Source organism: Aythya ferina, assembly GCF_964211825.1.
Source record: "Aythya ferina genome assembly, chromosome: 11".
Classification (NCBI taxonomy): Eukaryota; Metazoa; Chordata; class Aves; order Anseriformes; family Anatidae; genus Aythya; species Aythya ferina.
Genome location: NC_140307.1, coordinates 20,782,393 through 20,804,683, shown reverse-complemented (window position 1 = coordinate 20,804,683; position 22,291 = coordinate 20,782,393). Strand labels below are relative to the sequence as shown.

Below are 22,291 nucleotides of genomic sequence, written 5' to 3'. Positions count from 1 at the left end.
CGTATTTAATACCATTTTCAACAGTGAAAGGGATAAAGAGGATAAACTATACACAATCACAATTAATATATAATCTGAGATGTGCATTTGCATGTTGCACTTAATCATGTTTTCAAATGCTTGCCAAGGTAAAATATGTTAATCCTCCAAACTATTGGAATTTTCCAGACTTCCAGCCAAATTACTGCTTAGAGGCACAGATCTGTTAACTGTGCATATGATCATCACATTTGAGTATTTCTGAGCTTTGGTAAAATTTGTATTTAGATCCTGTAACAGATGTAAACTCTGTGACTTGGGCCAATTTCTAATATGTGTGTAGAGAGTTAACCTTTAAGAGTTTGCACTTTGCTTATCTGTGAATCCCAAACCTTGTCTTCTGCATATTAAAAACAACACTTCTTCACACTTCTCTGCAAAGATGAAAACAGAACTGGAAGGAGGTGTCATTTCATCACAATTTTAACTATAGCAAAGCACTACATACTAGTGTACAATGAAACACTAAGTTATTAAAACTCTGCTACAGCTTTCATATAAGTAAGCACACTTCATAGTGTATTGTATTTTTGCCTCTTCACTGTGTATTTTCATTAATCCAATTCTTAAATCCCAGTCCCTGGGAGGCTGGGCCCCCCAGGCTCCATGCAGCATGTTGTTAAGCATTCAGTGAAACCAAGGCTCACACTACATGGACCCCTAGCAGCTAGAAGCACCTCAGGAACGTGCAACATATCAGTAGCTGTTGTGTGGTACAACTTCATTTTTTTTTGCTGCTGCTGTAGAGAAACAGAAATGTGAACTGCAACGGCAGTGTCACTGTATTACATGTTCATAAGTAAAATGGGTCCATAAGCTTTAACTGGCACCCAGACATCACGAAAAGCAGCAATTCAAAAGGTTGTTGACAAATATTTCCCTTTGTATTCTCACAGAACAGAAATACTAGGTTGACATGAGCTGGAGTCCAAACTCTGATCTCTGGGCCTCTACTCTCCCCATCTTGGATAAAACTCAGTGCCCAAATTCAGACTGAATATCAACATAATTCACAGCCTTGTTAATGGCTGAAATGAAACACTGAATAGAAACATCTCCAAAATTTTGCATGGCTGAAGTGTAATTTCCAGCAAAATACAGTAACTTCACAGAAGTTCTTCTTGAGCAAGACTGAGCTTTAAAAAAACAGATACAAATAAAATGCTCATTAATAATAAGAAAAAAAAAAAATCAGCCACAAAATTACAGGCACAGGTAGGAAAAAAAAAAAAAAACAAACACAAAACACCACCAAACAATAAATGTTCCAGAACTAAGCGGAAGAACTTTAGCTACTTTTGCAGCGCTCTATGCATGGCTCTAGCACTGTGCCTGACAAAGGGGTGCTTGCTGACTTTATGATGCATACCAAATAAGAGTGTACAGCCCAGGGCACTGTATATGCCTTGCCATGAAAATTCTGCATCTTAATATTGCCAAGGCTTTGCTCTAGGGTTTCATGCAAAATTAGTTTTTAAGGGCAGTTTAGTAACTTATTGAGATCATCAAGAAGTATTACTTTGTTTTGAGGTGTGAGAATAGCCATAGGCAAGAGTAATTCATTTTAGAACAACTTTCTTAGCAGCCATATGCCTAGGTTTCAATCTAAATTTTAATCAGATTTTAGCATTAATTTGCACCAAGATCAGTAACAACCCTTCTGCTTTCACATTTGATTTTACCATTTTAATTCATTGATAAGCAGATCCTTCTTTCTTAGGCTTTATTGCTTTGCTATTGCTTTTTAAAATTGCATGTCTTATGTAAGGAGGTTAGCCTTTCTTCTGAAAATGAGACATCTAATTCCATTTCAATGATTTCTCAATGTATTTTCTGATGTCTTGTAAGCAATGAGTTTAAGTCTCTAGTCAAGTTGCCTAAAGAGAACAGTGATGGAAGTTCATCATCATGAAAGCTTTGGGATTTCACGTGGTACTGCTACTAATGTGGAAATCAAATGAGTTAAACCACCATTTGCACACCATTTATATTCCCATCATTAGAGGGCCAAAGAGAGAAAAAAAATATATATATATTTCCAAATCCTGCTGTCTTGGGCAAAAACTCTGAGAGAATAAAAAAAAACGAGGTACAGTGTTTATCAACAACCTGGATAAAAAGGACAGGCTGGTTTTGATAAGGTTTGAGGTCCAAAACCAGTCTGGCATTTCGACCTAACATTTGGGGACTCTCTCCAAAGTCAGTATTTGTACCTATACATGGAGTGGTTAATCGATGGCAGGGAAAAACACCAAGTTTATGTTAACTGAAAATTTGGCCCCATATATTACAATTATGTTATCCTAGGTTATATATTACCATGTTTTGGTTGGATTACTTGATTTACTTTATGCGTTTTTCTTCTTAAATGTTTGTTGTTGTTGTTGTTTTTAAATAACATTAAGGCCTCCCCTAGCAGATATTACTCATCAAATTAGCATAATATCTGACCCTACTTAGCATATACATATTTACAATATGACTTGTGAAATCTAATAGAGAATTCCAGAAAAATACTCCTCAGGATACATGTGTACTTGACAAATAATTTTAAAACAGGTTTAAGAATAATGTGTCTGACGTTCAAGTTAAGAATTAACAGCTGATTAAAAGCCATATTCAGCCACTTTTGGGGCATAAAATTTAGAGTTCAACAAGGCCCTTCTATGCAGCATGTAATCGTAGCTAACCAGAAAGAATGACCATTTATACTTTTACTTTTGTTTTATGCAGACCATGTACAAAATAAATACATGACTTGTTATGGAAAGAGTTCAGAAATTAAAAGGATAAACATTATTTATTATAGGCTCAAATCACTTTAAATATCCTATGCTACATTATATATCATTTATATCTCTTGCATTATGTTGTTCTTAAAGGATTGTGATAACATGGTTCTAATTCAAGCAGCAAAGAACATTTATTCAGAGGCTGGATGCCTATAGCCCTCCAGTATGAACTGAAGTCAGGGCTCTGATCTGGAAGCTAGGGGGTAAAAATACAGCAGATAAATCAGTATGTTTGTAGTTCTAGTTGGATGTCAGTTGTTGAATACAAGTTTCAATTTGGAGGAGCCTTGGTCAATAAATATTGTTACAGGCAATGTATAATCTTCAGTTCCACATTGAAGGCCCTTGTACCTTACAGAAACAAGAGAGCTACTGCATAAGCACTAGCAAATTCAGATACAAGTAAGAACTGATTCCATGTTTTTGTACCAAACTATGTTGCTGTTGTTGTTGTTTTGCTTTTTTCTCTCAAAGACAGAAATAGGAATAGAAGCAATAAAACTGAGATTAAATGTTGTATTTCATCAAATGACTTGAAACAAGGAAGTTTTCTTGAACTACAGGGCCAAACTTTTATTCGTAATACCAGAAAATATAAGCAATGGCCACAATTGTGTCTCAGGAGATCCCAACAGGACACAAAGAAACTTTTTCACTGGGAGGGTAGTCTACCACTCAAACATGTAACCCAAGGAGGCTGAGAGATCTTTGCTAATGCAGGTTTTCAAGACCCAACTAGCCAAGGCCATCACAGATTTACTGCTGTTCTGGTGATAGCTCAGATATGACTGAGAGGCTAAGATACACACCTTCAGAAATCACTTCCAGCCAATGTTTCTATGATTCTAAATCATACTAGGTGCCTTTTACTTACACAGTTTCTTGCACAGTTTCACAAAGTTAACAGAAACTTGACTTTAGAGCCCATGATTGGAAACATACTCCAAAATCAGACTTACCGAAACTGAGTTCACCTATCACTAATACTGATCTTCAGATGTTTGCTTACATTTAATGTTTTTTTTTTTTGTTGTTGTTGTTGTTTTTTTTTGATCGTTCGTTTGTTTTTTATATCAGCTAAAAAAGGATGCTAAGTTATCTAAGATTACCCACCACTGGTTACTTGTCAAAGTACACAGCATCTAAAAAATAACATTTCCATTTTTAAATGTTGATTTTGTGTTAAATTAAAACTACTTTTTGCAGGGTAGAAGGAGATTAGGAGAAAGTGGGGAAGCATTGCACTGGACAGCCTGGCAAGCAAGGATATAGAAGGATCACATTCAGATCTTGTTTCTCTCCTTGATAGATTCTTTGTCCTGGTGAAACTATATATAACTATATATATTATATAACTGTGAAACTATACAGTCACTATCCAACTCAGTATTTAACTGATGAAAGACAGAAGAATTCTTAAATGAGCTCTGGTTAATCTCTTTTGTTAAACAGTCGGGATGTATATTAAAGGCTGATATAAGAAACGCTTGCTTGCTTCATTCAGCTAATGGAGAAAACCTTTGACAATCATAAGAGAGATTTTGGCTAGGGTACTCCTATCAAAAAGCATCGTCACTTGAAGACTGATGGGAATAATTTAATACTGCGACATGGACTCCTTGGAAACATTCCAAGTGGTCAACAAACCATCTTTCAGTTTATTGCTCTGATTCTGGCCTGTAAATTCCATTTAAAGAAAGAATAATATGTAGGAATTGTGGAACATAAGTAAAATATTTTATCTTCTTATTACTGACAGGTCTTGGAGTAATCATAATTCTTCTCGCCACGATGGTAACCTCAATTACTGGGTTGTCAACTTCTGCAATAGCAACTAATGGGTTTGTCCGTGGAGGTAAAATCTTTAGGGTTACTAATGCTTTCAAGCCCTGAAAGATCTTTATGTATTATTTTCATACGATGCAAACCAGCAGGACGATAAAACAAATAGTACATCAGCAGGAACCAGAAGGTAACAACTCTAGCCAACTCTAATCACCATCTATGGCATATTTGAATTGTCATTTTTCATCAATTCCAGATTTCAGTTCAGTCTGTGAAGTACATTTCAGATGTTCCTGCCTAATGCTGAGTGAGAAACGGCATCTGAATTTTCATGGAATTTTTCCATTCTTACCTTGCAGCAGGTCTTTAATGTTCAGAGCCTTACAGGTTGGACGTCCTTGGACAAACTGAACATGAAGCACTCTTCCTCTTATTGTGAATACTGATGCAGATCAGCGGTATCTTCAATTTAATACTTTCTTGTATAATTCTTTATAATACTCCTTACATTTCAGCTACTTCTTCAAAGATGAGCACATATTTTCACTGGAAAAGTAAAATGCATATCAGGTATTTTATGATACAAAGTTTTAGTACATTTCAGATCCTTTAAAAGTTGTAACTGAGCTGCGTCTGAGGAAAACAGCAAGTTCTTACTGCATCATTTAAGCAGAAAAGGTATTTGAATACACTTGTATATACTTTCTTTTTCAAATCTTTCAGGTCTTGGAATCATAGTTATTGCTCTGAGTGTAGTAGTAACAACATTAACAGGTATCTCCATGTCTGCCATTTGCACTAATGGAGTAGTAAGAGGAGGTAAGTGAATATCATCTCATGAAAAGTACAAAAATCTTCAGACTTGAACTAGAAAAAAGCGGGAATTGAGATAACTGTGTTATAAGCAAAATAAGAATAAATAAATATATTTGGGGTGATCTCTCTTAATAGAACAAACAGCAAATTAAAACATATGTAATCTTCAACGTTTTCTGACAATAAATATTAAGTGAGATGAGATGAAATAATTAACTGACAGAGTAATAAGCTCCATTTATGGTGATATGAAAAAAAAAAAAAAAAGATTAATGACTCATTGCATCACTCTTTGGGAGCTTTAAAAATTGTGTCACAGTATATGATTTTTCATGCTTCATGGATCCAAGTAAAGCAGAACCTGCCTAGAGGTGAGGTTTTCTCTGCTCTGTGTTACTGCATTATGGCTCATGAAAAATTGTTTGAAGGTTCGCTTTTGCATACTAGTATGTACTAAAAGGATTCTTGCAGTAGAAAGGCAAAGTAGAAGAGTCAGAAGTCAGAACCACTACAAAGCACATTCCTTGGTTTTCAGTTAATATATTAATATAGGCAAATCTTTATTTTGTTTGTTAGGCTTAAAGTAGAGATTCCTGTGATATACGTGAGAAAAAGTGAGCAAAATCTGAGTATTTAGTTGTGCTGAAATAACAGTAATTTCTGTCTGCAGGTGGAGCATACTATCTTATCTCAAGAAGTCTAGGTCCAGAGTTTGGTGGATCTATAGGACTTATCTTTGCTTTTGCAAATGCTGTGGCAGTTGCTATGTATGTGGTTGGATTTGCTGAAACAGTTGTAGAGCTTCTTAAGGTAAATGTAAATGTTTCATATATATTGTTAAATTGGCACCTTTTATATATACATATTTGTTTTAATGGTGACACTTTTCAGCTGTGGCTTAGGGACAACTTTAGCAGGAAAGATGCTGGTCTTTCTAGCCATGCCATGTAGTGCTTTTCCATTATTTCTGCTTTATGAATATGTCATACATTTCTCAACAAGAGCCTCAAGCATCAGAAAAGGGGGTAGACACCTAATTAAACAGCCAAATAATCCCAGCTATGAAGAGCCAGCTGGACCATGAAATACAAACATTTGGTCTCACAAAACATTGAAACTGATTGAACTATGACAACTCATTCCTTTCTATTTCACCATATTACCTCATCCCACCAGCTGGGCCAATAAGGACTGGTCCTAACAACATTTTTTTTTTTTTTTTTTTACTGTTTCCAGGAGAGTGATACAATAATGGTAGATGAGTCCAACGACATCAGAATCATAGGTACCATAACTGTTGTATGTCTTCTTGGCATCTCTGTTGCTGGTATGGAATGGGAAGCAAAGGTAAAGTTTTAAAAGAACATACAAGCAAGCAGTATATTAGAGTACTGCACTCTAGAGGGTTTGTGCATGAGGGATGCTATACAACAGGTGGGATTTTCAAAAGCACTCAGCTTCAGTTTATGCTTAGCCTTTCTAAAAGCAATAACAGTTTAACCATTACATTCATTGAAAGCACTATTACTCTGTGCTCTTCCTTGAACATTCAGTTAGGAAGGAAAAGGAAGTTTATGTTTCACAGACAGCTTTATAATTCATGGCATCATTTATAGCCTTGGGTAAGTGCTTCTTTTACCCTTATTTTTGATGCAGTTTGACAGAATAAACAGTAGTTAAAACAATATATGGTTTTATCACTGTAATCTCTCAAGCTCTGATCAGCAGTTGAGCTCTATTTGCTAGCCATTCCTTAATCTCTGGTGATATCTGTTATTCCTTCACCCTCAAAAAAAAAAAAAAGAAAAAAAAAGTTAAAATTTGAAATACTTCAGAGTGTAGAAATCAGGTCTGTAATTGGACCCTTATTTTCATATTCCGCTGTGATGTAAACTTAGAACTACTTGTAAAGTTCTAAGTTCATATCTTTTTATTTCTATTAACAGGCTCAAGTTATTCTTCTAGTTGTTCTCCTTATTGCCATTGCAAACTTCTTTATTGGAACAGTCATTCCTACTAACAATGAAAAGAAGGCAAGAGGCTTTTTTAATTACCAAGGCAAGTACTGTTCATCTATCACAGAAAAGTAACTTTGCATTCTTTGTGGCTTCATACTGAGTTGAGGATTCCACTGAAAAAGGTCACAGGATAAGGATCTTTGGCTCAAATTTAAATAAGCTTGCAACCAAAGCTTTTTCTTTCATCTTTAATTTTGAGTATGTCTATCTGCTGCTGAATCTGACAGCACAGTTAGCTACAGTTTGAGTCATTTGTGTATCAGCAGAGCACAGACAGACCTTTAAACAGAGCTAAGTGCAAGTGCTGCAGTGACACTCCTGTCACTTCAATATGGCTCTGTGGCTTTGAGATGCAGACAAGCACATCGTACTGGGGACCAGACTGAGGAAATCAAATTCACTTTGCTTATGAGACAGATTCAAACCCAAACGTCCAGATGTGAAAGACTTGATGATTCACCTTCTTCATTAACTAACTCTGGAATCAAATGCCGTTAACATGTTTCATTTTCACCTATATTTGCAGCATCAATATTTGCAGAAAACTTTAGACCAGATTTCAGAGATGGAGAAGGATTTTTCTCGGTGTTTGCCATTTTTTTCCCAGCTGCCACTGGCATTCTTGCAGGAGCCAATATCTCAGGAGATTTGAAAGTACGTATTTCGTTAACTTCATAATACTAGCTGTAGGCTGAAAAAAAGAACAAGAAAAATGATTATGAATCAGCACTGTATTCAGTTTTAAATCATGTCTGATTTTAGGAAGCAAAATTCTCACTTTTAAGTACCTGTTTTATTATTTAAAAATACCATTTCACATTTTCTATCGTAATACATTATGGGTATTTACACAAATTACTGCAATCAGATTTGGGTTGCTGTATCATTTAAAGGCATATTTCAATAAGCCGCAGTAATGTAGCCATAATGGCCTGTTTGCAGAACATTACATAGAGAAAGTATGTGTGTATCTCCTGGTGCTCTTTTGCAAAATTTCCTATAACATCATCCCAAAAAACATACCTGTCAAGCTCATGTTTGTACTCACAAGAATAAGTGGAGACCAGCTTTGTCTGTTCAGGGTCATAGCAATGGCAGAGTAAACAGAGCATTTAATGAAAGCAAATGTGTCCCAATCCCTTGTCACTATGGCTGCTCAAAGGAAAAGATGCAGGTTTGCAGCTGTGGCAAAAGAAAGGTGTCTGAGGAGAAAAGGAAAGGAGGTCCAAGGGTGCCTAAATATCTTGCTGGGGCTGTTCTGTGAAGTCCTCGCTCCTTTTGCAGTACAGCAGTTGCACAAGATGCTACCTGTCTACCTTGACTTCAGCAAGGCTTTTGACACCGTCTCCCACAGCATTCTCCTCAAGAAACTGGCTGCTCTTGGCTTGGACTGGCGCACGCTTCGTTGGGTTAGAAACTGGCTGGATAGCCGGGCCCAAAGAGTCGTGGTGAATGGAGCCAAGTCCAGTTGGAGGCCAGTCACTAGTGGCGTCCCCCAGGGCTCGGTGCTGGGGCCGGTCCTCTTTAATATCTTCATCGATGATCTGGACGAGGGCATCGAGTGCACCCTCAGTAAGTTCGCAGATGACACCAAGTTAGGTGCGTGTGTCGATCTGCTTGAGGGTAGGAAAGCTCTGCAGGAGGATCTGGATAGGCTGGACTGATGGGCTGAGGTCAACTGCATGAAGTTTAACAAGGCCAAGTGCCGGGTCCTGCACCTGGGGCGCAATAACCCCAAGCAGAGCTACAGGCTGGGAGAGGAATGGTTGGAAAGCTGCCAGGCAGAGAAGGACCTGGGAGTGATGGTGGATAGTCGGCTGAATATGAGCCAGCAGTGTGCTCAGGTGGCCAAGAAGGCCAACGGCATCCTGGCTTGTATTAGGAACAGCGTGACCAGCAGGGCTAGGGAGGTGATCGTCCCCCTGTACTCAGCTCTGGTGAGGCCGCACCTCGAGTACTGTGTTCAGTTTTGGGCCCCTCGCTACAAGAAGGACATCGAGGTGCTTGAGCGGGTGCAGAGAAGGGCGACAAAGCTGGTGAGGGGCCTGGAGAACAAGTCCTACGAGGAGCGGCTGAGGGAGCTGGGCTTGTTCAGCCTGGAGAAGAGGAGGCTCAGGGGTGACCTTATCGCTCTTTTTAGGTACCTCAAGGGAGGCTGTAGCGAGGTGGGGGTTGGCCTGTTCTCCCACGTGCCTGGTGACAGGACGAGGGGGAATGGGCTTAAGTTGAGCCAGGGGAGTTTTAGGTTAGATGTTAGGAAGAACTTCTTTACAGAAAGGGTTGTGAGGCATTGGAACAGGCTGCCCAGGGAAGTGGTGGAGTCACCATCCCTGGAAGTCTTCAAAAGACGCTTAGATGTAGAGCTTAGGGATATGGTTTAGTGGAGGGCTGTTAGCGTTAGGTTGGAGGTTGGACTCGATGACCTTGAGGTCTCTTCCAACCTAGAAAATTCTGTGATTCTGTGATTCTGTGATCTAAACTCTAACTGTAAATTAGAGACAAGAATTTAGTTTTGAGTGCCCTCTAGTTTTCACAACTCTGCACAATGTGTTTAACGTGAAGAGTGTTTAAAGCTAAACACAAAGATTAACTAATTCAAAGCTCAGAAACATTTTGTAAAATATCTCTAGCAAATATACGGCAATGCAATACTTTGCAGCATTACAAGAAAACCAAAATGCAACAGGGTAGGCAGCAGGGTATCTATAACTCAAGCTTTGGAATCTCATACTTAAAACAAACAACAAAAACACCATAAATAAAATGCAAAAAAAGGCACTGAAAAGAACAGGCTTACACCTAGATTGCCCCAGCATGTCAAATGATATTATTTGATTTTATCATATAGACTCACTGTCTTTAGTACCTTAAGGATTTGACCAAAGGTCTGTTAGTTCTGCGTTGGCAAAGCAATCACAAGTTCACCAGGATCCTATCAACCCTGACAGCCGGTTTTGTTTCCCTCCCTTACACTGACTCTATGCCTCAACTCCTTTGTTTTCAGAGGACTCCTTTTGAAGTCAAGCACAGAGAGAAATACATAGAAACTGAGCCACTAATAACATTTATGAGATTCCATTTTTAATTAAAAAAAAAATAAAAATCATTGTACTTCTGTCCACTGGGACTGAATCAGCCTCACACAATCTCCATCCTTTTATCAAGCAAAAATAATTCTTTTGCTATACGTGGTACTCTCTATCTATGGCAAGCTCCCAAAGCAGCAGCACTTCTTTCATAAGCTATTTGAAAGAGTCTGAACAGACCAAGAAAACCAGGTCTCCTGTTGGCTCCCTGCAGCTGTTTCTGTCTGGCAATAAGTAAAAGTCTATGACCAGCTCCTCCAGGCTGCAGATTCCCCACTGAGCATGTTTAGATGCATTAGATCTAATTAAATTAACCAGCCTCCACAGAAATCCAAAAGACAAGCTGACTATTTAAATTGTAAGATTGACAAACTTTGTTTAGAATTTGTTACAAACACCTGTGTACATGCTTCTGTAGCCACTACACACTTAGTAGGCTACTAAGTAGTAAGCTACTCCAAAGTCTGCTTATGGAAAGAGTTCATCTTCCTAGTGACTTCAGAGGATTTTAGAGCAGGCCTCAAAATGCTAATGGCATATTAAATGTGTTTAATTATTAATATATTTTAAAAGTTGCAAAGCAGCAAGAAGCTTTAACTCTAAGATTTAAGATTACAGTGATTAAGACTGCAGCATAAAACTCTACAGAAACAGTGACCAGAGGCACACCAAAAGTGTATAAATTAAAGTTACCAGGATCCCAGGGCAAAAGGTCTTATGGAGCTGAAATGACTTTGAAGTTATTTTTCAGTTCAATAGGCCCTTACCTCACTTAAAAATATATAGTAATTATTTATGCAGTTAAGTCATTCATCCGTGTTTCACACAAGTCACCAAATCTATATACATATTTTTCCATGCAATTAGTGTAGTTGTTGCAAAAGTATAAAAATTTGTGGCTTAAATGTATTCCAGGCATCTATGACAAAAAAAAAAAAAAAAAAATCACCAAAGGAACTTAACAAGGCAATTCATAGAGTGCTTCCTACCAGAAACAAACACACAGTAGATTATAAGGTTGGTTGGTATTGAACTCCACTTTAAAATTACAATGTATAACGCAGGTCATTGCATTTTTTTTACTTACAGTTGCATGAATGAAGCTGATATTATTGTGAGACAGTCTATAAACATTATAACCCAACCTTATTAAAACATCTAAATTAAACATCAAAATAGTGAGGAGTAGTTTGTTGTCAAGATACAAGTACCAACAATTACTAGTTGCGGATCACAAAAGTACTGTATTACGTTCAGGGTGACTATATGCAGCTCTCTTACTGATTAACCAAAAATGGTCCAATCTTGTCATCTGCACAAGCATGATGACAACCTCATAAACTGCATTAATGCGGACATGTGTTACACTTGCTTAAACAACTGCTTACACCAAAAGCCTGATCCAATTACAAAGGCACAGAAGGGTTAGTGAGAACATGAGCTGTATTCAGGTCTTTAAGAGGCTGCCTGCACATCTATTACCTACTGCTAGAGAAAAAGATGTCATGTTGAATGGAATAGTCTCGTAGCCTGGATGTGACCATCCAACAATCATCTGGACCCGCTCTACTGATTCAAGCAACTAGATGTTTAGTTCAGGAACTATTTATCTATTTTATCATTAAGACATTAAAATAAAGGCCATTGCAGCAATGTAAGGGGAGTTTAGAGCACCCGGAAATGCAGAGTTTAGGACTCTTCTGCTGCTGTAAGCATTAGCTCTGCTCCTGCAGACTATGTTTCTCTATGAACAGGGATAGGAGCATGGCACCACAGACTGTTTCATGGCTATCAATGTGCTGGGGCAGGAGATGTTGGTGCAGCTGTAAGTGATAAAATTGTACCTTCTTAAAGTATCTTCATGTTGCAGTGTGGTAGGACTAACTGGTATGCAAATGCAATCAAAATGCAGCACGTGAACTCACTGTGTTTTGGTCACTGCTTTATTTTAAGGATCCACAAGGTGCAATACCCAAAGGAACAATGCTGGCCATTCTGATAACAACAGTTGCTTACATAGGTGTTGCAATATGTGCAGGTAAGTATAGAGCCTCTGTTTCAAGTCTTAATTTATACAGATATGAAGTCTGAAAGCCTAGTATGCAAATGAGTGATTAAACTCAACACCTTTTCATCCTGTGAATTTATTATGTAGAAACAGTTGCTTTGATTTTATTGAATGTAAAAACAGCGAATAAAAAGAAATAATCAGCAAAAACAAAGTCCCTGTTTGGCAGCTGGATGACATTTGCCTTGTTTGAGTTTACACAAGAATAGAAAAATGATTTTCGTAGAACTTATACAATTACTTTTGCATTTGATTCAGTGACAGACTACTAGCCTATAGTATCCATGAGTGTAGTAAAGATTCAACAACTTCAAATCAATCTGCTCATCTTTTGTTTCTCATTCACTTTGAAGTTTCATATGGCTTCTATTTACACTCATTAGTCTTAGTAAGCACTCATCAGTGTCATGGCAATACACTTATTTTATATGTTGTGTATCAAAGACAAATCAATTGCCTCTCTTCAAGAAGATGCCCTATATTACTAACTGCTCTACAATATTGGAATGTGAAGTAACAAAAATGAACACAAGCATAAAAAGGAGGCCAGGTACTGTGTTGGATAAACATGCAATAAAGTTCTCATTACAAGGGTATACTAAATTTCTGATCAAGAAATATTTTTTTTCTTCTATTTGAACAGTACAGTAATAATGAGTGTTGTAAATGACACACCTCTTTATGACCAAATATCCCAGCATTGTATGAAAGTCCTGCAGGGTACTCACTTTCCTGGGAGATGAATCTCAAGTCTTCCTGACTTTAGCAATCCTTGTACTTTATACAAAAGACGGAATACTCAAGTCAAATTTCAGCTCAGATATCACATGATTTGGATCTACATTTCACTTGCAATTACAATTGAAGCAGTCATTTTTCATCTTGCTATAAATTTTTGTTAATACATTGTTCTGTTCTCATAAGCAATAGCTGTATTTCGACTTCAGAGCTGTCTACTATTCAGTGTAATATTTATTTATTTATATACTGATTTGCTAAATAGATAATGGTTACTTTCGAGTCTCAATAACATTTTTGACATGTTTGAAAATACAATATGAACTTACACTTCGGCTGTTAAAGACATAGAGATCAGCTTTCTACATTAACTCCATATGTTTCTTCCCATTCTAGCAGCAAACAAGAAAAAACAGCAGAAACATTATCATTAAACACAAAGACTACAAGCAATTTATCCTCTTCAAAGTTTTTCTTACTGTATTGATCTTTGTAGAGCTGTGACAATTTAAACAGATGAGGATCTGGGTCTCTAAAGCAACTGTGTGTCCTTGTTAAACCAAAAAAAAAAAAAAAAAGTGTGTCTGGATCTAGGACCCGCATTGACATGTTACCTTTGAATACTGACACTTGTAAAATTTGTCACAGACTGACAATCTACTTCTCAGTTAATTTATTACTGATCTCCAGTGTCTGGTTCTCTACTTTCAGAAAAATGCTAGTCTTCATTAGTCAACTATTTGACTATTTTAAGAGTAACAGAAATAAATAGTTGCTTAAAGATAACATAAGAAACTTAGCCAAAGTACAGGGAAGTAATCTCTGCCTGACATGAAAACATTACTCTTCGGCATGACACTAAGGCAGTGACTGTACAAAATATATGCAGACTGTTTCAACGTATGGCAAGAACATTCTTGTGGCATCATGAGGAAGGAAAATAATAATATGCTGTTGTGTCCACAGCCTCCTGTGTTGTCCGAGATGCTACTGGGAACATCAATGATACAGTTGTATCTGGAATGAGCTGCAATGGATCATCTGCCTGCAACTTAGGCTACGATTTTTCCAGATGCAGAAATCAGCCATGTGATTATGGGCTGATGAATAATTTTCAGGTTTTAATGGAATAATATGTATAATCATAAGCAATGCATGAATACATAAGTACAAACATGCAAAAATATTATTCACTAACAACTGACTGCAACAGAACATCCACTTTCATCTAAAAAAGAGTCTAAAACTGTAGGAATAATCAAAGCAAAACATTCCTGCATTCCTTATTACCTTCACACTGCCATCACTAGCCTTCCCAGCACTCTGCTAAGGTCTTCATCTCCCCTTTCAAGAAGTACCATGCAACACTATATACTCCAACACCTTCAAACTCAAAGCCTAGACTTAACAAAGACCTCGGGAACTCCTGTCAGATGAGCAGCTCATCTCACTGCTCTTTACACAATAATGTGATTTTTACCTCAGGGGTGCTGTGGCCACTGTTAGAGGCTTGTGCCACTGTACGAAAGCCAGAGCTCTGACTTCTTATAAAAAAAAGTATCCAAAAATAGTCAAGTGGGAAGTAATGCAATCTTTCTCCTAGGCCAGAGATACTGTCTGCCATTTTTATTCTTCAAAATAGAGCTTAGGCAAAAGATCAAAGAAAAGCAGTTCTTCTGCAGCACCACAACCATGGCTCCCAGATGTCTCTTCAGCCCCTCAGCTTCACAGCCCCAAGAGGAGCTCACCACCTACCCGCACATGCTTTTCAACTAGACATTTTGAGTTTTTTTTTTTTTTTTTCTTCCCAGCTGGTTCTGCTAAATGACAGGGCTGGGTAACCACCTTGAAAGGGATATACTGTTCCTGTCGCAGACTACTTTTCATTCCTTCGCAGACTGTTTTCCTTCCTTCCTCATTCCCACCTCAGTTCAGCTGCCCAGACTCAGGGGAACCCTTAAAAGCAGTGACTTCACTCAAGCCATGCACAGAGCTTCATTTCCCGCATTTATCCTTGCCAGAGTGAAGTCAGAAAGAATTATGTCTTCATCCGACAAATCTCCAGAATTAACTGCTCTCTTTCCTGGAGTACTTCCTACACACTGAAAAGCATCTGGCAACCACATCCATCCACTTCATCTTTTTCTTCCTTCTCTGGTGCTTCTGAACTTAGCAGCCCTTTTATTGTAATGGTGGTAAAGGCCAGGAAAGGCCCCTTTGGAAGGGCTGAAGGAGGCCTGATGGTGCCCAGCATCACAGTTTGTGGTGTGGCTGTTGTGCCAGCACAGTCACATATTCTCTTCCTTTTTTAGCCATATTAAACAATAATAATTAAAAACAAACAAACAAACAAACAAAAAATAACAACATAAAACAAATCTCAGACCCTCTGACCACATTTAGCACTTTGGGGCTCTTTCCTGCTGTTTCCACTTTCCCTTTTTACTACCACTGACTATTTATCCATCAAGCAGAGACTGTGACTTATAGTAGCCAGTCAGTACGGGAGGTAAGGAAATCTCACAGATTATCATTTACCTCAGCAGACAGCTGCAGGTTTTTATAAAAATTCAGCTGTGCCTCAGTTGCTTTTCACTGAAACAGGAATAACACTACTCCCCTACCTCACAGCTGGTTTGTAGTGTATTGAATTTAGGACCATGAAAAGCCGTACGTAGAGTACTTAAATGGATCTGTGATCAAAAATGTATCCAAATGCAAGTCTGATTTTTTTTTTTTTTTAAGGTGATGAGCATGGTGTCTGGCTTTGGTCCTCTCATCACAGCTGGCATCTTTTCTGCTACTCTGTCATCAGCCCTGGCATCTCTTGTCAGTGCACCCAAAGTTTTCCAGGTAAAATCAAAATATCCATTTCCTTATACTCTATTTTACTTCAAAGACGAACAATTTAGTTGAGCTCTGTGCCAAACGTGATAGGTATTTAAACAACAGTTACATAAGTAGGAGGACAAACCAAGGGAAACAGCACACAGAATGTTCTTCTACAGAAACAGACAGGTCTTGGCACCCTCACAGAGGGGGGAGCATTTAGGATGGTAATGTTCCTTTGGTCAGAGCTCAGCTTGGTAGCAGAAACAGGTGCTGGTTTTCGATAGCTTCAAGGCTATTTTCAGGACCACTTCTATCTCCTGACAGAAAGCCAGCCCATAGCTCAGTAATGCCAGGAACATGCAGCAGCCCTCATTCCTGTACTGGCAGGGTGCTCAGACAGGCTCTCTCCACACACCACCAGGGCACCAGCAATGTGTTTCCCAGCAATGTGAATGGGAACACAGGGCACGGGACAGAACGATACGTTGCACCCTTACAGCAAAGCTCTGATTTCTGCGACAGTTTCCTCCAGTTTTTTGTTTTTGTTTTTTTTTTTTTCTCCATGTCTTTTTAAAGTACTGGATAAGTGTCAAATGACTGTGATTTTTTTTTCTGCTATAATTTAGCAGGGTATTGGCTTATCACCTTATTTGAACGTTTACATGCCATAGCAATAGATGAACTTGAAGTACTAAGATAGATTTAATTTTTGTTTAGCAAAAACCTAGCACAAGCTGTCACTCACATATGGTGAATTTCTTCTGAAAGAGATCACTGCTCAGCAGAATTAAATTCTGATTTGTCTACCAGGCTCTTTGCAAGGACAACGTCTATAAAGGGCTCCACTTCTTTGCCAAAGGATATGGAAAAAACAACGAGCCAATCAGAGGATATGTTCTCACTTTTGTGATTGCTATGGCGTTCATATTGATTGGTTTGTATATAATTACATAACTGCAATATATGTTTTGAAAGTATATAAACTGACATTTTAATACAATGATTAGCTATGGTTAGAAAAACTTCCAGTCAGGTAAGCACACTCAAAGCTCTGGCAGCAATTTCATTACTCTTAAAGCAAAGAGAAACAAACAAGGACTCTGGTAATAGCACAGTACCACCAGAGCCTCATTGCCAAAGATACTAAGTAAGTGCAGCTCCTGTTCATTTCACTGTAAGAGGGCAGCGCTTAGAACTATATCAAATAAGGCAATATCCAACTTTGAAAATGTATTTCCAGTTCATATTGCATATGGATGTGAAATAATTTTGAGATAATTAGGAGGCCTACTCTGTCAAGCCTTTCCCACAGTCAGCTCAAAGGCACAGCCCAAATTGCCAGCACTGGTGGCAGAAAAACTTAGCTACCATATTGAGTGTGCTATCACTATTATCAGTAATTTTGGGGAGTTGGATTTTTTAAATTATTTTTTCTGAAATTTCAATTTCAAATTGTGTGACACTCTCAACAAATAGGAAGTTTAGTAAAGAGAATTCAGATCACCATTTAAAAAGCAAAACAATACATTTTGACTAAAAGCCTTTCAAGAAACACGTGTCCTCTGAATCACATATTTAAAGCTCTGAAATTCACACCAGATCCACATCATTAAGAGGCAGTCTGCAGGACTGGAGTATCAAGTATAACCTTACATGGCATATATATTATTAAAATGAGCAGACACACTAATATAAATGAGGGTATATCAAGGTGGCCTTAAATTAGTACCACAGAAAAATAGCAAAACTCCCTGAATAAAAAATTCAGACAGTATCCAGATTTAATGCAGTCAGAAGAAAGCTATCCACAACCTAGGAAACTGATGCCTGTGTGTGTGTGTCTTGCAGCTGAACTGAATACCATTGCTCCCATCATCTCCAATTTCTTCCTGGCTTCATACGCTTTGATTAATTTCTCCTGCTTTCATGCCTCATATGCAAAATCTCCAGGTAAGTCGGCATTCACCAGTGATTTAAGGGTGGGCTACACAGACTTCTCTATGCAAGTTTTCAACTGTATGTCAGAGAAAGCTGCAGTACCTGTAAAACATCTAAGCTATGTGATCTGAGGTTTTACTGCTCCCATTGAATATGATGACATTTTATTTATCTGCAAGAGACAAAAATAATGGCTCTAGCCCTTACATTCCCTGCAGTTGTACAAGATGAAAAAGACTTTGGTGAATCCCACTGGAGCAGAAAAGCTCTTCCTTAGGGTGTATTTCTCCTCACTATCACTCAACATGGATGAATAAAAAGCTATGCTACCTCTGACCACATAAAGTAAGCAAGGTATAGTGGGGTATCATTATGCCTGTCTCTGCCAGAACTATGGTGAAATTTGTAGAAGGTTCATGAGCAGTAACTGTGCTAGTAGTAATACAGCCTTGGAGGGAACACACAGAACAAGAACAGGTCCCCAGAACAGCATCAGCTCTGCAGTGGCTAGTAGCAGAAATGTAGGGTAGAACATAATGAGGGCCTCTACAATGGTAACTTGGGAGTTACTCTTTACACTTGTACAGCAAGGGAGAATACAGGCTTGCAGGCATATGCATCACCACAGATGAACAGTCCTCCTCATCATCATTAATGGAGGGGTGACACCTTAAGGACTAAAGTCAATCAGCTGAGCAGCACCGTTTAGGGCACACAGGAAAGACATGTTCCTGCTGATATGAATAAATTATTCAATTCAAGAAGCAGAGAACACATTTTTGATTTCCAGCGTGAAGAAACCTGCAGTGGTAGCAAAAATGCCTACATCAGCTTCCCTCCAACAGATCTGCATGGTGCCATTTGTTCAGAGGGCAGAAAAGATGAACACTTCTGCTAATTACCTGCACAGCTGAACAAATGCAGATCTGCTTTACATGGCCTTAGAGCTGAGTAAAAATTACCCCTACATATTTCACATACGTGCATCTGATTCAACTCTGCCACTACTTAACGTTTCCTGACAAAACCGTATCCTTTTTTTTTTTCCTAATTTCCTCCAGTTAATTTCTGCCAATTCACAATGATAAATTATCATAATTGCAAGGCTGCAGGATAGCAAATTTCTTCACAGCAGGACCTTCCCATTCCCTCATTACAAAGATGATCCAAAATAGGGTTGCTCAACCTCTCCTCGTATCTTCAGTGTTTTTCTCCTCTCCAAAGAGTCTGCTCTGTAGAACACCTAACAGAGACCTGCAAACCATGGAGGCTCACTGCTTGCTTCATTTTAATTGCTAGCAGGGGAAGGATTCAGTACTGCAGCTGAAGAGCAGCAGGAATAATATCTTTTTAAAGTCAATTGCCAATGATTTTATTTTTATGCAGCGAGGCCAGGCAATTTACAAATTTGAAAGACACATGTACTTAGAACATTGGGACAAACTGTCCTCTCAGCAAGCATTTAGCTTCTATTAATAAGTTCTATGTGTATGCATCAGAAGGATGTAATAACCTATTACTTGGAGTTACGGGAAAGCCTATTTTCAGTTCTGAACTAGTGAACTTTATTTTGGCAAAAACACATAAAAGCCATTCAAAGCGAGGCTGGACAAAGCAGTAGGAAGCAGGTTATAGTGAAAGGTTTGCAAGCCCCAGTATTTGGTATGTATAGAAATCTAAACCAGCCAATACCCTGGAAGTACCTGTTGCCTGAGAACTTGCACATACCCCTCCCACCCCTTCTGACAGAGCCTGAAAAAAACTGCATGTGAGTCTGTATGTGCAAGACCACTGGATCGCCATTTGCTTTATATATTTTTCTGCTCTTCCAATTTCCTCAATTCTCTTTAAACAGGTTGGAGACCTGCATTCAGATATTATAACATGTGGGTATCACTCTTTGGAGCCCTGTTGTGCTGTGGCGTCATGTTTGTCATCAACTGGTGGGCAGCTCTCATCACTTATGCCATTGAACTCTTTCTATATATTTATGTGACATATAAGAAACCAGGTAAGGCCACAAGATACTTATTTTATGTATATGTTATGCAGCCTCAGCAGACTTTACTGGAATTAATTCTGCTTATAGAAGCACCCATTCCTTCTTCTTAAACACCTTTCCTTACAGGGAAGTTTGAACCATCATATCCCACTTTATATAAAATAGATTAAGGCAATAGTCTTCTGAACTTTTGCCTTTTTAACAAGCACTTCAGGTTCAGGGCTTTGTATAAATGGTCCAGCGCACCATTTGTTTCCCACATCATTATTAAAGAGTTAATCTGGGCTTTCACTTGAGTTTCACTCATCACGTTTTTCCATCCATACACAAAACCTTGCTTGAATTTTGCTGTGTTCTTAGCTGTCTCGTCTGGCATCCTCACTCAAAATAGTGAAACCTGCTGCCACTATACAATAAAAACACAAGCTGCATTGTGACCTGATCTTTCTCCACTACCTTCATATAATTCCTCAGTAAATCATGAAATATAGGCACATTTTACTGCTGGAAAAGAATGCTTAGTAGCTCAGCAAATCACAGGAGCTGTCCTTAGAAATCTGTGCACTATTGCAATACAGCACCAGTATGAGACAACTTAGTCTGGTTATTCATAGCCAAGACTAAACTAACCCAGGTCCAGATTTTAGTGCTAACCATCTGAATACCTTGTTCAGTGAAACAAATAATACAAAGAAAAAAGGCAAATCTCCCAGCATAAGATGTGCTTTCATTGCAGCTAGGTTGATACAGCAGCATCTGGTCTGAGCCTGTGTTACTCTTTTCTGTGTATATTAGTTCATTGTTGTGTGTCCTCCCTATTTGTGCTCTCATACCTACTGGGATGGTCTGTGGTTCTTTCCCTGTACACCACGTAGGAGAATGCAGCTGTGAAAAGATGGGGTGTCAGAAATACATTTGAAGATTGTTACCCTTTTCCTAGTATATTACCAATGAATGTCCTTGCTGGAAAGTAGCAGCTTAAAGCCTGGTTACATTCACTGAAGACACCAAGCAAAAATCTATCCATCTCCAACTCTCCAAGATAGTGACTTTTGTTCAGCACTTACCTACCAACAATGGAGTGGTTCAAAAAGTCTAATATTCCTCAGAAAAGAAGGCCTCTAGACATCCTTCTACTTATTTTCACTAAGCTTTAGCTCTGTACCTTGACATAACTGGACTTGATCTGCATTCATGTTGACCTCAGTATGGAAAGTTGTTTCTCATCTGCCTCCTTCCACCAAAGAACAGAGAAGACAATCTATATGCCAAAATTAGTTTGGGAGAACAATTTTTGCCCCATACAGAAGAACAGAACTAACCAGAGCTTGTGATACTCCCTGCTAATGGATTAATTTGAACTTCCTCAAATTCCACACTGAATGGATTGCTCAGGGCTGTCCATTTTATACATGGGGAAAGAGTACAAAGTTAATGAAACATAAGAAAACATTTCCCAAGCAGAAGAAATAACGTTGCTTATGCTTTTTATAAAAATAATGAGACAATTCATTTGCATGTTATTTTTGCATCACACAAACTAACTTTTCTTATGAAGCATAAAGAAGGGTAGATCTATATCTAAGCATGGTAGAATATACACTTCTTTGACTCATAGATAACATGATTTCTGACCTTTGTAATAGAACACAGAGAAAAGCCCATGGTTTAATATGCATTATTTATCTTCATTATATGCAGAAGTAAATTGGGGCTCTTCTACACAAGCTCTTTATTATATTAATGCCTTGGACAGTGCTCTGGCTTTAACTGCAGTGGAAGATCACGTGAAAAACTTCAGGTAAGATTTCCAGTGAACAGCTGAATGGCTTACTCTGAATAAGTACATTACCCAATTAAATACAATCTGTTTTTTCCTCCTAACAGGCCCCAGTGCATAGTATTAACAGGAGCTCCTATGATCAGGCCTGCTCTGCTAGACATCACACATACTTTCACAAAAAACAATGGGCTGTGTATCTGCTGTGAAGTGTATACGGTAAGGTCAACTCGCATAAATACAAAAGTTCAGCACTGATGGGTGCTGCATATCCCCATTACACATTCCACTTTCAGTTGGCACACAATGTTCCCACTGGTGCTGATGAGCTTCTGTGCAGACCACGAAAAAGATTCACACTGAGAATTAATTTTGTCATAAGTCTTGACAAGAAAGC

General features: G+C 38.3%; 1 protein-coding gene across 2 annotated transcripts in view; it reads left to right on the top strand.

Annotated features, from left to right (window-relative positions):
* Positions 1-22,291, top strand: part of SLC12A1 (solute carrier family 12 member 1) — a 55,449-nt gene that overhangs the window by 6,686 nt on the left and 26,472 nt on the right. The window contains exons 4-17 of one of the 2 annotated variants that reach the window (XM_084532792.1): positions 4,591-4,686; positions 5,340-5,435; positions 6,103-6,242; positions 6,669-6,779; positions 7,379-7,490; positions 7,977-8,104; positions 12,490-12,574; positions 14,309-14,460; positions 16,088-16,195; positions 16,985-17,108; positions 18,023-18,124; positions 19,968-20,123; positions 21,816-21,915; positions 22,002-22,113. In XM_084532792.1, coding sequence (XP_084388918.1) covers positions 4,591-4,686; positions 5,340-5,435; positions 6,103-6,242; positions 6,669-6,779; positions 7,379-7,490; positions 7,977-8,104; positions 12,490-12,574; positions 14,309-14,460; positions 16,088-16,195; positions 16,985-17,108; positions 18,023-18,124; positions 19,968-20,123; positions 21,816-21,915; positions 22,002-22,113 — 1,622 coding nt within the window. The remainder of the gene's footprint in view (positions 1-4,590; positions 4,687-5,339; positions 5,436-6,102; positions 6,243-6,668; positions 6,780-7,378; positions 7,491-7,976; positions 8,105-12,489; positions 12,575-14,308; positions 14,461-16,087; positions 16,196-16,984; positions 17,109-18,022; positions 18,125-19,967; positions 20,124-21,815; positions 21,916-22,001; positions 22,114-22,291) is intronic. The other variant, XM_084532793.1, reaches the window with a different exon arrangement.